General features: G+C 37.2%; 1 protein-coding gene across 6 annotated transcripts in view; it reads right to left on the bottom strand.

The window, feature by feature from the left end:
• The window catches only part of abr (ABR activator of RhoGEF and GTPase), a 178,746-nt gene that overhangs the window by 67,118 nt on the left and 99,199 nt on the right, over positions 1–12,429 (bottom strand). For all 6 annotated transcript variants that reach the window (XM_065284256.1, XM_065284257.2, XM_073814765.1 and 3 more), the window contains 7 exons: positions 8,514–8,566; positions 6,988–7,128; positions 5,897–6,018; positions 4,377–4,545; positions 3,650–3,772; positions 3,172–3,247; positions 2,974–3,078 (listed from right to left, as the gene is read on the bottom strand). In XM_065284256.1, coding sequence (XP_065140328.1) covers positions 2,974–3,078; positions 3,172–3,247; positions 3,650–3,772; positions 4,377–4,545; positions 5,897–6,018; positions 6,988–7,128; positions 8,514–8,566 — 789 coding nt within the window. The remainder of the gene's footprint in view (positions 1–2,973; positions 3,079–3,171; positions 3,248–3,649; positions 3,773–4,376; positions 4,546–5,896; positions 6,019–6,987; positions 7,129–8,513; positions 8,567–12,429) is intronic.

Below are 12,429 nucleotides of genomic sequence, written 5' to 3'. Positions count from 1 at the left end.
CACACAGAGACACATATTGACTTATTGTATCAATAGAACTAGCAGTGGGTGGTGGTTCTCATGTTGCAGACTCTTTTTGCTACATTTATTTAGTGGAAGGCGAAAAAAGCGAGAAGCTCTTTGAACATCCAGTGGTCCGGCAGAACGAAACGTGCGAGAATAAATAATCACCTGTGTGCAGAGTCAAATTCAAGAAACTAACACTGAGCAGACACAAAGATACCAGAGGATGTGTGTGGGAATTAAAGCGGTCGCCAACCCCCCACATGAAAGTCAATGGGTGCCGTCAACTGTGTGGTGGTTACTATCATTTATCAGAATATCTTCCTTTGTATTCAGCAGAATAAACGCATACAGGTTTGTAACAACATGAGGGTGAGGAAATGATGACATCATTTTAATTTTTGGGTGAATCATCCCCTTTTGGGGCCACTGTATGAATTGACCTCAACTCTACAATACTTTGCATTACAGGCCCTGAGTGCACTATCATGAAGTCATTCCCACCTTAAAAGCCTTGTACAGAAATATAAGAAACATCTGGAATATTTTCTTAAAATAATGAATACAAAAATGTGCTTTTATCTTAAAGATGACCCTTCCAGCGGTTTTACATTATAAGTAACAACGCATCGGCACTTATTTTAATGGAAAGCTTTTGATTTCAGGTGACGTGAGCGATGTCCAGCAATGCAACAAAGTAAAAAAAGACTTGACCTTTATGCAAATGATGTGCGACTTAAGGGAGTGACTACCAATGGGAGTGACCACCAAATGTTTTGTCACTTACTGCAGAGGACGGTTAAAGGTGCAATGTGTAAAATTTAGAAGGATCTATTGACCGAAAAGGAATATAATATACATAACTATGTTTTCAGTGGTGTGGAAAGACCTTACATAATTAACAAATATGTTTTTATTACCTTATTATCTTGTCTCAGCCTCTTGGGCGATGATCAGGTGTTTTTCCAGTGGTGGGAAACATAGCTTTACTACTGTATGCGTTTCGAAAAGGATGGGTGACCTTTGGACTGAGCCATTGGTTGCAAATTCACTCCGCTAGATGCCACTAAAACTCCCTGATTGTACCTTTATGGTACATTCACACGGGGCATAAGCATTAACGCTTAATAATGGGTAATGGGTGACGTCATGCGTCGCCGAACTTAATTGTGGATCCGTCAACGTCGCGTCACTGTCGCGTCAACATTTCTCAACTTGCGGACACTGTGATTGGCTGTTGGCCATGCTTCAAACAAGCCTTCCATCAAGCGTTAACACTTTTGCCCCATGTGAATGTACTAGGGATGCACTGATAGGATTTTTTTGGGCCGATACCGATTTAAACAGACAACTTTTGGTCGATGCCGATACCGATATTAAACACTTGTATACAATACTATACAGTTGGTCTATTAGCTAGTGTATTTCTGCATCAAATTATTTTTACTGAACATGGATTGGATCTAATTAAAATTCAATTAACCAACACAATAAGAGAGGCACAAATTAGGCTAAAACAAATATAATAAGACAGCATGACAACCTTCAAAAGTGGTTTTTGCTCTTCAGCATTTATTTTATTAACGAAATAAAAATTTTTTTTTACATATAATGGATTTCTTTATGAAGTTAATTAATAAACAATCGGTATCGGCCTTTCTCGTGCTATTGCCGATATGCCGATTGTATCAAATTCATCAAAAATCGGCCGATAAATATCGCCGGCCGATACATCGGTACATCACAATGTACCATTAATGGGTGTTCAAACTATAATTTTTGCTTATTTGACTTCCATTCATACGCATGCGAATGCATCAGTCCAAAAATGCAAGCTCGCGTGAAGATACATGGTGAACTCTGACCTGCGAATTCGTAAAACCTGGAGATATGTGACCAGCAGAAAACCGGTACGTCACGGCGTGACCCTTCTCTCTACTAAAAAGCAAAGATGGACAAACTCGAAGAACTTGGTACATATTCGCAGTAACGTCCGAAAACTATTTGCATGTTTAAAGTGTAGTGTGACCTCCTCTAGAACAAAAAGATCAGGAACAACCTTATCGAAAGAGACGGGCGACACACAGCGACAAAGTCGCTGGTAGTGTGCACACAACATAAGCTTGATGTGGGGTATTTGTGTGCGTGTGTTGTGTAGGGGGAGAGGGATATGTAAGAGTATTGGGCAAGGGTTACATTCCTGCACCAGCTGGTCCTTATTTCACCTCATTCTCTACATCTTAAATTTCGTAGCAGGAGGGATGTAGCAGGAGGGGGTGATCTGAGGGGGTCTTTCAGCGAATGTCACTTCTAATGTGACTTTGAGACTGTTAACACCACATTTAAACTCAAGAGCCCTGCCAACACATTTTATCCAAGCTCACAACATTTTAATAACAATCAGTCTTTCTAGAAAAACACCGTTTTTTTGTGATTGTTGCGGGCAAAAATCCTTGATCTTGCGGCACATTTTCTTAAAAAATGCAATGGAATATGCATATTTATGCAATTTTATGCCATGAAATTGGGGGAACTTGCAAAAATTGCGGGAACTTGCAAAAACAGCTTTTGCAGCTTTTCAGTGATGTTCACGTCACATAATCACGTCATTTCATAACGTTCCCATGGCAACAGGGGACATGGCTGCGCTCGTGTGGAGTAAATGCAACATTTGTCAACTTTCTGCTAAGATATATGTGATTTTTGCTACGAAAATGCTGGGATTATGAAATCATGCAAGCCCTGCATATTTTGCGCACAAAAATGTTGCGAAAGTGCATTGTATTTTAAAAAATGTGCCCACCGCATAAATATGCAGACTTTGGCTGATGCGTTGCGTTGAATCATGCAATCGCATAATCGTGTTTTTCTGGAGGGACTGAATAATAATAATTTGTTACATTTATATAGCACTTTATAATTCATTTCTACAGTAATTATATTCATTTATACGCATGTGCCATTTCTTACCATCTTTGTTGCTGGTGACGGGAATGTTGTGGACGGTTCTGAGTTTAAAGCACGAGCCGGTTAACACCTGCAGCTCAACAGAGCTTAATACACACGTCTGCAGATCTGAAACGCACACATATAAAAACACACAGTGAGATTTGGGTGTGCATTATGGACCCTTCGGTGTGAGACTGTCAACAGTGAAAATGTTCAGACCTTTCTTCTGCAGTTTCTGAATGGTCTCGCGCCATTCTGACCTCTCGTAATCGGACGAGAGCAAGAACTGGAAGCTCTAAAGGAGAAAGAGAGAGAGAAATAAATTGATAATTCCAAAAAAGTGAATAAAAGAAAAACAATGGCGCCTCCTACTGGACAGCTTTATGTAGTGTTACAGTATGTTATAAAAATTTATTTTACCCAGATGTTAAAAAAAATGGGACTTAAGTGTAGGTACAATTGTGTGTATCTTATTCCATAAACATAGGTTCTGTGACAAGTCACAGATTTTTTTTAACCGTTTCCATGCTTTTGTTATGCAACACGATAAGTGAATCACTAAAAGTGATAGTATTCAATGTTTTTTATTAAAATCTGCATGTAAAAAAATTAGCAAAATGCAATTTAACGCATTTTTTATGCATAATAATGACTTCAAGATCTTTAGTTTAAAATCTGAGCTTGTTTGGTGTTATACCTTGCCGTGTTTGTTGGCAATGCGGAATGGGATGGTGGGTGAGTGTAATAGCAGCCACGACTCCTGCTCGTTCATCTTTTTCCGCAGGCGATCCAAATTCCGACTCTGACCCTTTTGTGATTTCTGTCCATACACAACATCAATATGTTATTAGTGCATTAAACTCTTACACACAAGATAATAACATCCTGCATACACAAACACAGCAGCATGAGACATACTGTATGTGGATTCATGTCTATTATCATTTTAATCAGACAAACTTCCTGCTTTGATTAGCCCTCTCTCTCTCCCCTGCTTTCCCAAATCACTTCTTCTAAACCAAAAGTTTAAACAGATTTGCACGGATTATAAAAAACTCATTGAATGCTGGACACTTTTTAGTCTTTTTAGTTTTTAGTCCACGACTACCCCACAGAACGCAGTCAATTTGTGGGTACTACACATAAAAAACTATGCTTACAATAATTAAAGGTGGGGTGCATGATCTCTGAAAGCCAATGTTGACATATTAAATCACCTAAACAATCACGCCCTTACCCTAATAAAATCTGGACCTTCTTTTGATAGACGCGCCCGACACATACGTAACCCAGGCAACGATGTCGATACGTAGACACGCCCCTTACTGCTGATTGGCTACATAGGCCGGATGTTGTTGTAGTTTGCCCACCCCTGATTTATAGTAATTACAAGTAGGAGTGGGTACTGTGGTAAGAGAACCTACTTTTTCTTTCTGGATCTCGCTTTTAATGGCAGAAATCTTGATCTTCATTTCCTCGATCTCGTGCTCAGGCAGCGTCTGGACATGAGGAAGAGAGTCCGAGTCGTCCAGAGTCTGGAAGCTTAGATCAGCTAGAGGGATGTACCATTTACACTCATATTGTTGGTGTTTCCTGGAATCCCACAAGCACAGGAAACACATTTTAACGTCACACATGTTACTGCTGTAAATGCAGTTATTACATAGAGGAATCAGGAGAAGGTCACAACACAGCCCAGGGTTCCCACACCTTAGTTAACTTCAAATTAATGGACCTTTCAAGGTCTTTCCAGGTCCAATAACCTCAAATTCAAGGACTTAATGTGGGGACACACTTCAAGTGAGAGCAAGGTTACATTGTGTTACCCTTTTAAGATACATTGTTACAGTTCCCTTTCGAGGGAACTTGTGCTGCGTCACTGCGGTGACACGTTGGGGACGCCTCCAGGTGTAAGTGCGTCTGAATGTGTATATCAAATTCATCCAATGGTGAGGCTTAACGACAAAGACAGGGTGATGCGGGGGCCAGGAAGTATACCGCTATCTGAAATATTGCCAAAGACGGCGTTACAGGGACGCAGGAAGTACGCCAAGGGAGACGCAGCGTCTTGTTCCCTTCTCAAGGAACAACAGTTACATACGTAACCCGAGACGTTTTCATGTGTCAAACACAACTATGTAAAAAAGCATTTTGGTACAAATCAACATTCGCTTACAGAAGATATAAGCATTTAAAGTGAACAGTTTAGCACGTGTGCTTAAAAAGTCTTAAATATTTATGATATTATCCTACACTGCACAGGGAATAATATGGATTTTTTTTCCAGAAAAACTTCTTGCATAAAATAGATTCAAGCACTTTCAATGAACTATATTTATGTATAAATGTCAAAAACTTCCCAGGGCCTTGGATTTTTCCCCCAGATTCACAAACTTTCAAGGATTTCAAGGACCCGTGGGAACCCTGACAGCACTTTTATATACAGTTTTATCCTGAGGAAAGAGTTTGGTATGTTTCAATTACAGAAATGCTTGCTTATGTTGTTACTTTAAGCTGATTCTAATTTTCAGCTTGGAAAATATTCCACTCATCACATCCCAGCAGATGCTTAAAAAGCATCTTACAATGCATCTACTGCCAAATTTGGATTCGCCATTAAACATATAAATATGTAAACAATGCATAGTATACCCATATCAGTAACCTATTTTTAAACTGGTAAGCAATAAATAAAATACATCATGCAACCGAGTATTTATCAGCTCAGGCTTTTATACATTATTCTTAAGAGACTGAATCAAGATAACAGCAGCCGTCAATCATTATCAGTCTCTCTATCACTGTAACCATGGCAACATCAAAGTAATAAATGAGATCAGTTTAAATCAACATGACATCATCCACTGACACACACACACAGGTCTGTTTATGGGTGGGTTATGTAGCCCGAGAGCAAACGTGAATATAGAAAGCATGCTCGTACCCCACTGCGGTCTTCTTCATTTTGGCACAAAGCAGAAGGTCTGTGAAGAGGAAGACGTGACGGAGTTTGCGCGTCCCCTCCGACACCTCCACCAGGAAACCGTCCTTCACCAGCTGCCGAAACTGCAGACACACAAACACAGCGTTTTATCCAGTGGACTCGTTCAAAAAGTAAAGACACGGCGATCTTGAAAAACTGATGGAAAGCAAAACTCACCGACAGTTACACGACCCATCGCAAAAAAAAACGTTACCTGCTGTCCATAATCACATAAATCTGTAGCAGATACTACATGTATACATTTAAGAAAATTGTGTATGTTTGTTTATATATTTTTTATTTATTTATATATAATATAAAATATATTAAAATCTAAATAAATATGTATATACATGTAAATGTTTCTTAAATACATATATGCATGTGTGTGTGTGTGTATATACATATATATATATATATATATATATATGTATATACACACACACACATATATATATATACACATATATATATATACATATATATATACATATATATACACATATATATACATATATATATACATATATATATATATATATATATATATATACATATACATATATATATATATATATATATATATATATATATATATATACACACACACAAAATAATTACACACAGTGCAAACATATATATTATGCAAAAACAAACTTTTATTTTGTGTGCGATTTAAATTGCATGTAGTATGTTAACAGTATGTGACTGTGTTTACCCAAAATTATCATTTTATTATCTGTGTATGTAAATTCTTAATTTGATAGATGTACTGGGGGTCCCTGCTCCTCCTCTTTATCCATAAAAAGGTTAAAAACCTGGGCTACAAATACTGTAAATGTAAATGTGGGTGGGCCTATTTTCTCTGGGATGTGATGTCATAACCATGATGTCTTCTAATTGAAAAGTTTCCATGCAGACAAGTTTTGTAAATGGTATGAATGGACTGGGGCAGGAGACATGTTTACATGTCTACAGTATGTATGAAAGATGATTTCAGTAGCAAATAAAAAATCATGTTTCTCATGTGATGCATCACATCATAAACATACCTCTCCCTTGGGTGTGGTCACAGCTGTCTTGCGTGGATCGATCTCTTCGTTGATGCTGGACAGAAAATTCTGGGATATTTTCAGAGCGTCCTGTAGCAGTGGAAAGTCTGGATGATCCTTAGGGGTGTGTTTTAACAAATCCTGGTTAAGCAGAACAAACACAACAGCATTAATAATAAACATATTTTATCATGTTAAATGACATCTGATATGTGTGTCTGTAGCTGAACTGGTAATTATGCAATAGGTCACGGGTAAGTCGGTACTGATCAAATTGTCTTGCCAATGCAGAAATATAAATGATATGTAACCCTTTAAAAGTGCCCTGAAAAGAAGTTAAAGGGGACAGAGCATGAAAAACGATTTTTACCTTGTCTTTGTTGAATAATGGTAGTCTACCCGCATTCACGAACATACAAAAAGTGCTAGACATGCTAAACATCTAGAAATTCCTCTTTTAGAAATGTCAGCCAGAAAACGGCCCAATCTGAAAAACTGATGCTTATGACATCACAGGCATCTCCCTGCCCCTCCACTTTAAAATAATTGGCTACATTTTTTGAGTGGCACCGAAGTCAGCCAATCAGTAATGAGATTGCAAGTTAAGCCAGTAGGACGAGCCAAATAGATGCAAAAGCACTTGTTTAAAATCTCCCACCCTTATAGAGCTATTTGAGAGAGGTTTTTAGGAAGCTTCTAAGGCATTACAGACCCAAACAAAAAAATTTTTGTTTACATGTCACATCACAGAACAAGGATAAATACCCCGTTCAATCATTCTATGTCACCTTTAAACTAAGGCATCTAGTTTAAGGGCACATATTATGCCTATTTTTACAAGATGTAATATAAGTCTCATGTGTGCTCAGAATGTGCATGAGATGTTTCCGCTCAAAATACCCCATGCGCTGTTTTCGCGTCTGCACCTTTTAATGCAAATGAGCATGAGGATACAGCTCCTCACTTCCCTCAAAAAAAAAAAAAAAAAAAAACAGTGAGAGGTATCGGTTAAAATAGATCTGAATCCTGTGAATACAATCTAAGACAACAGTATCCCACTTATGAAATATGTCAGCCAGCTGACAACTCACTCAGAGCGGAAACTATGTTAATGCAGGACTGTCAGTCAGTGGCCGTACATGGGCGGGGCTTTATCAGTGTGACATCACATTAACAAGAGAATCAAAACAGCATGCCTAATAAGACTGCTTTGGGGATTAAAAAGAAGGAGTGCTTGGATTTTTTTCCATTGCAGGGTGCTTGTGCTGCCAATACACATTTATGTCCAAACATCTGGACTTTGCATAATAGGTGCCCTTTAAAGCTCTGACTTTTCTATGGGAATTAAAGTAAAAGTGGACTTTTATTACCAGTATGTTATTAATAACACACCACTCCAGACATGCAAAATAAACATTCTGAGATTGCATCTCAGAAAAAGAGTGCATTAAAGTGACTTTAAAAATTGAGCCCTATAGCTACTGTACTATGTTATAATGTTTATAATATCAGAAAGAGAGACTCACGTGGAGGACCAGAGTGCTTCGGGTGACACGATCAATAGGCTTATAGAGGAGAGCTATAAAGAGAAAGATTATATAATGAATTACAGATATATTATAATCTGTGCCAACAACAACAACAATACACATTCATTTACACAAATCCCTATGACATTTATACACAAACTCACAATAGCAAACCCTTTCAGATATCTTCTGAACAGCAGACAGATCAGACGGTCATTACACATGCTCCACAAACCCTCGGTTGGTGTTTGTGTAAAAGACATTCGGTTAAATGGATACAAATATTAAGTTTATACATCCGGCTTTGCAAATCCCAACACACTTTATATGCTGATAGGTTTGGTTCACAGCATCAGCTGTAAAAAAGCTAATCCACATCATTAGGCTTTTAACCCTTGAGTGTCCCTTATAGACACATTTGGCATTTGTACATACGAAAAATAAAGTGAAAGTCTCAAATGTCTAGAATTTCATGCGCGAATGAAGCAATTCAACTCAAAATGTTCAAGCATCAAACTATGCGCGAATAGCGCGTTTTTGCCGCCTCTCCCGCAGCTGGTGTGAACGCACAGTAAAACACCTCTGTTTGGCTAAAAGAAGAAAGTCATATGTGACCCTGGACCACAAAACCAGTCATAAAAGTCAATTTTTGAAATTCATCTAATACCGATGCATGATTTGTTTGGCTTGATATTTGGCCAAGATACAACGATTTACAAATCTGGAATAGTGCAAAATCCCATTTAAAGATCAGCAACGAACATACTAATACTAACAGAATATACTAATGATTTTTGGAATAAAAGAAAAATCAATCATTTTGATATACACCTAGGATTTATACACCTAGGATGGCTTAAAGGTGAGTACAATTTGTGCTAATTTCATTTTTGGTATGAACTATTCCTTTAAAAGGTCAAAAACAAACATTACAACACATTTTTTGCTTGGTTTCTGAAGCTCTATTGAATTTGATTAAGGTCAGCAGACATTTCGGTCAGCTTGTCTGAAACCAGTTATCGTATGGTTAACAAAGTAGCTACTGTGTCATTAACTTAATGTCCTTGAAACAGTTTTGCTTTGCTTTGGTTGAATACCCAACATTAGTTCATTCATCCTCTACTGACATTTCCACCCAACAAAGCATGACCAATCACAAGTCAATGGATTTACAAAGGAACCAATTAGGACAGTCGCTATATAGCAGGTTGTGACATCGATTTTTGCAGCTATCCCAGCAAAGACACTTGCCTGCTAATTTGATTCCTAAATGCCCTTCAGAGTCCAAAAAGAAACCTCTCTTGATCGATAGTGACCGATTTCCAATACATTCATCAGCTAATTGTATATACAGGTGTATGCGTATACATGTATGTGTTTGTGTGCCGGACCGGTACACATAATTTATTGCATAATGATAGATCCAACTTTGGCACAACATCATTTTTTATACTTTTGTCCATAAAAAACTTTTTCCTATGTTCTATATTTTCACAAGCCACCCACATCCAGATGATTCAGAAATGTTTGGAAGCTGGGCGTCACTGGCAGATGATTTATTTAAACCTTTTGCTCCAAAAGAAGAAAGCAGGTATTGCAATGAACGGCTGTGGACTGATACTGATCCGTGTCATAGTCACATAGGGCAATACATTTCAAGTACTTGTGCGTTACTGAAAACCAAAGTGCTTGAGGATTCCTGTCACACCAGCCACGGTCTGACAAAGATTAATAGAGCTCTCCGATTGGCCGGGACAAGCAGTGTTCTTTCATGTGATTGGACGAAACAGTTGCTGCCAGTGGCAGAAGTTATTAGAGAAAGAAGCTTGATAAAAAATCAATACCTGGACGTACACTGATAAACTCGGGACCGAATCAAGCTATGAGCACACAATGTACCGTGTATTGTCCCAAATATAAACAATGTTGTCTTATATTTGTGCACTATAATGTCAAATGTCGTACACCCTCAAAAATGCGTTAGTTGGCACCAAATACACGTAAACAAGTTAACCTTGCTTGTAACAAACTAATAAACCAGCATGACTTCACGAGAATTTAAACATATTTTACGAGTTGACTTATTTGTATGAATTCGTACAAAGTTAATCGTGCAAAAATATACGATTATCATAAAAAAAACTATAACAAAACCCCAACGTCACATGGGTCAAGGCAAATCGTAAAAAAAGAAACGAATGTGGTCGTACAACTTAATACGAATTAGCCAAGAGATAGCGTTGGATAAACTACAGTTTCAAGTAAGGCAGACTTCTACTGTTAATAAACATTAATAGTAGTGCTGGGCAAAGATTAATCGCGATTAATCGCATACAAAATAAAAGTGCTTTTTTGCATAATATATGTGCGTGTACTGTGTCTAATTATTGTGTGTATTTAACCACACACACATTCATATATTCATTTCAGAATTGTTTTACTTATATATAATTTTTTTTAAATTTATTTTTAATATAGAATATATAAAAATATAAATAAATATATATAAACATGTAAATGTTTCTTAAATACATACATGAATGTGTGTGTATTTATTTATACATAATAATTACACACAGCACATACTCATATATTATGCCAAAAATCACTTTTATTTTGTATGCGATTAATCGCGATTAATCTTTGCCCAGCACTAATTAATAGGCTACATGTTTTTGAACAGTGAGATGGACAGTCTAGGCTAATTGTTATTAAATCCAGATATACTGCAGGTTATATATGGTTTGCCATTCCAGTCTTATATTCGAGACAATAGCGTAATTAAATGTACCACGACTGCACTGTAAGTCACTTTGAGAAAGTGCGTATGTCATGTGCATAAACGTGAAAGATAAAACATTAGGGCTCTCTCTGTCTTTCTCTCAACAAACCAAGCGAGGCACGGTACATAAAACGGCAGTACACAAGTCTGGATGATTGCAATTGTGTATAGCGTAATACATCAAACACTCTTGTGCTTCACTTTAATCTCACAATCAGCTGTAGTTGCGCTCGAGGGGGTTGATTACATCGAAATGCCTGTAATCTGCCAGCTAAACCTTTGATTGCACGAGAAAGCAAGCGGACGGATCCATTCTCTTCTACACCATGATCCTTAAAAAGTGACCCTTTATCTGTCTATCATCTATTTGTGAACAAGGGCTACCACTTTTTTTGCTGATTTTATTTAAAGTCTTATCATTGTTTAAAATGTACATACATACAAACATACAAAAGTAAAATATATAAATATTAAAAGGCTATTAAAACATGGGCACCATGTTGCAGACCACTGATCTATACAGTACAGTAGTTGTGGTGCATGCATGCATATAAACACGCATGCTTGCATGTCTGTGGTACACCCAAAATCAGATAGTAGCCTGCTGTCATTTACAATCGGACAATTGGTCTGTACTAAATGCATAGGGGCAGCAACACATACAAACTGCAATAAAACAAATATTTGAAATCCAACAATGTTGCTGCTTAGACTTCGAGGCTAAAATGTAAAAAAATCTAACTAGCAAGTGATGTTTACTGGGATTAAATGAAGTCCCAAGATGGGTCAATCTGAAGTCTTTTAAATAAGGAACTTAGATCTTCAACAGGGGTCCGTGGCCCCCTTAGGGGTCCATGCTGGTATTAGTGGGGGTCCCCAAATATTGTTTGAATTTATTTATTTATTTGAAAAAATTAAATTAGGCATTAAACTAAACGCATTAATAGGCTAATAACAAAATGCTCTATATATAATAATTGATTAAAATCTATTCAGTAAAATTTAGGGCTGGCCAAAGATTTATCACGATTAATCGCATACAAAATAAAAGTTTGTTTTTGCATAATATATATTTAATTTTATAAATATATAATTCAATCTGTTTAAAACAAATTTAGGAACAAGGTCTTT

Source organism: Paramisgurnus dabryanus, chromosome 5, assembly GCF_030506205.2.
Source record: "Paramisgurnus dabryanus chromosome 5, PD_genome_1.1, whole genome shotgun sequence".
In the NCBI taxonomy this organism is placed as follows: domain Eukaryota; kingdom Metazoa; phylum Chordata; class Actinopteri; order Cypriniformes; family Cobitidae; genus Paramisgurnus; species Paramisgurnus dabryanus.
The sequence above is the reverse complement of the archived record's forward strand: the minus strand, read 5'-3'. Positions and strand labels throughout refer to the sequence as shown.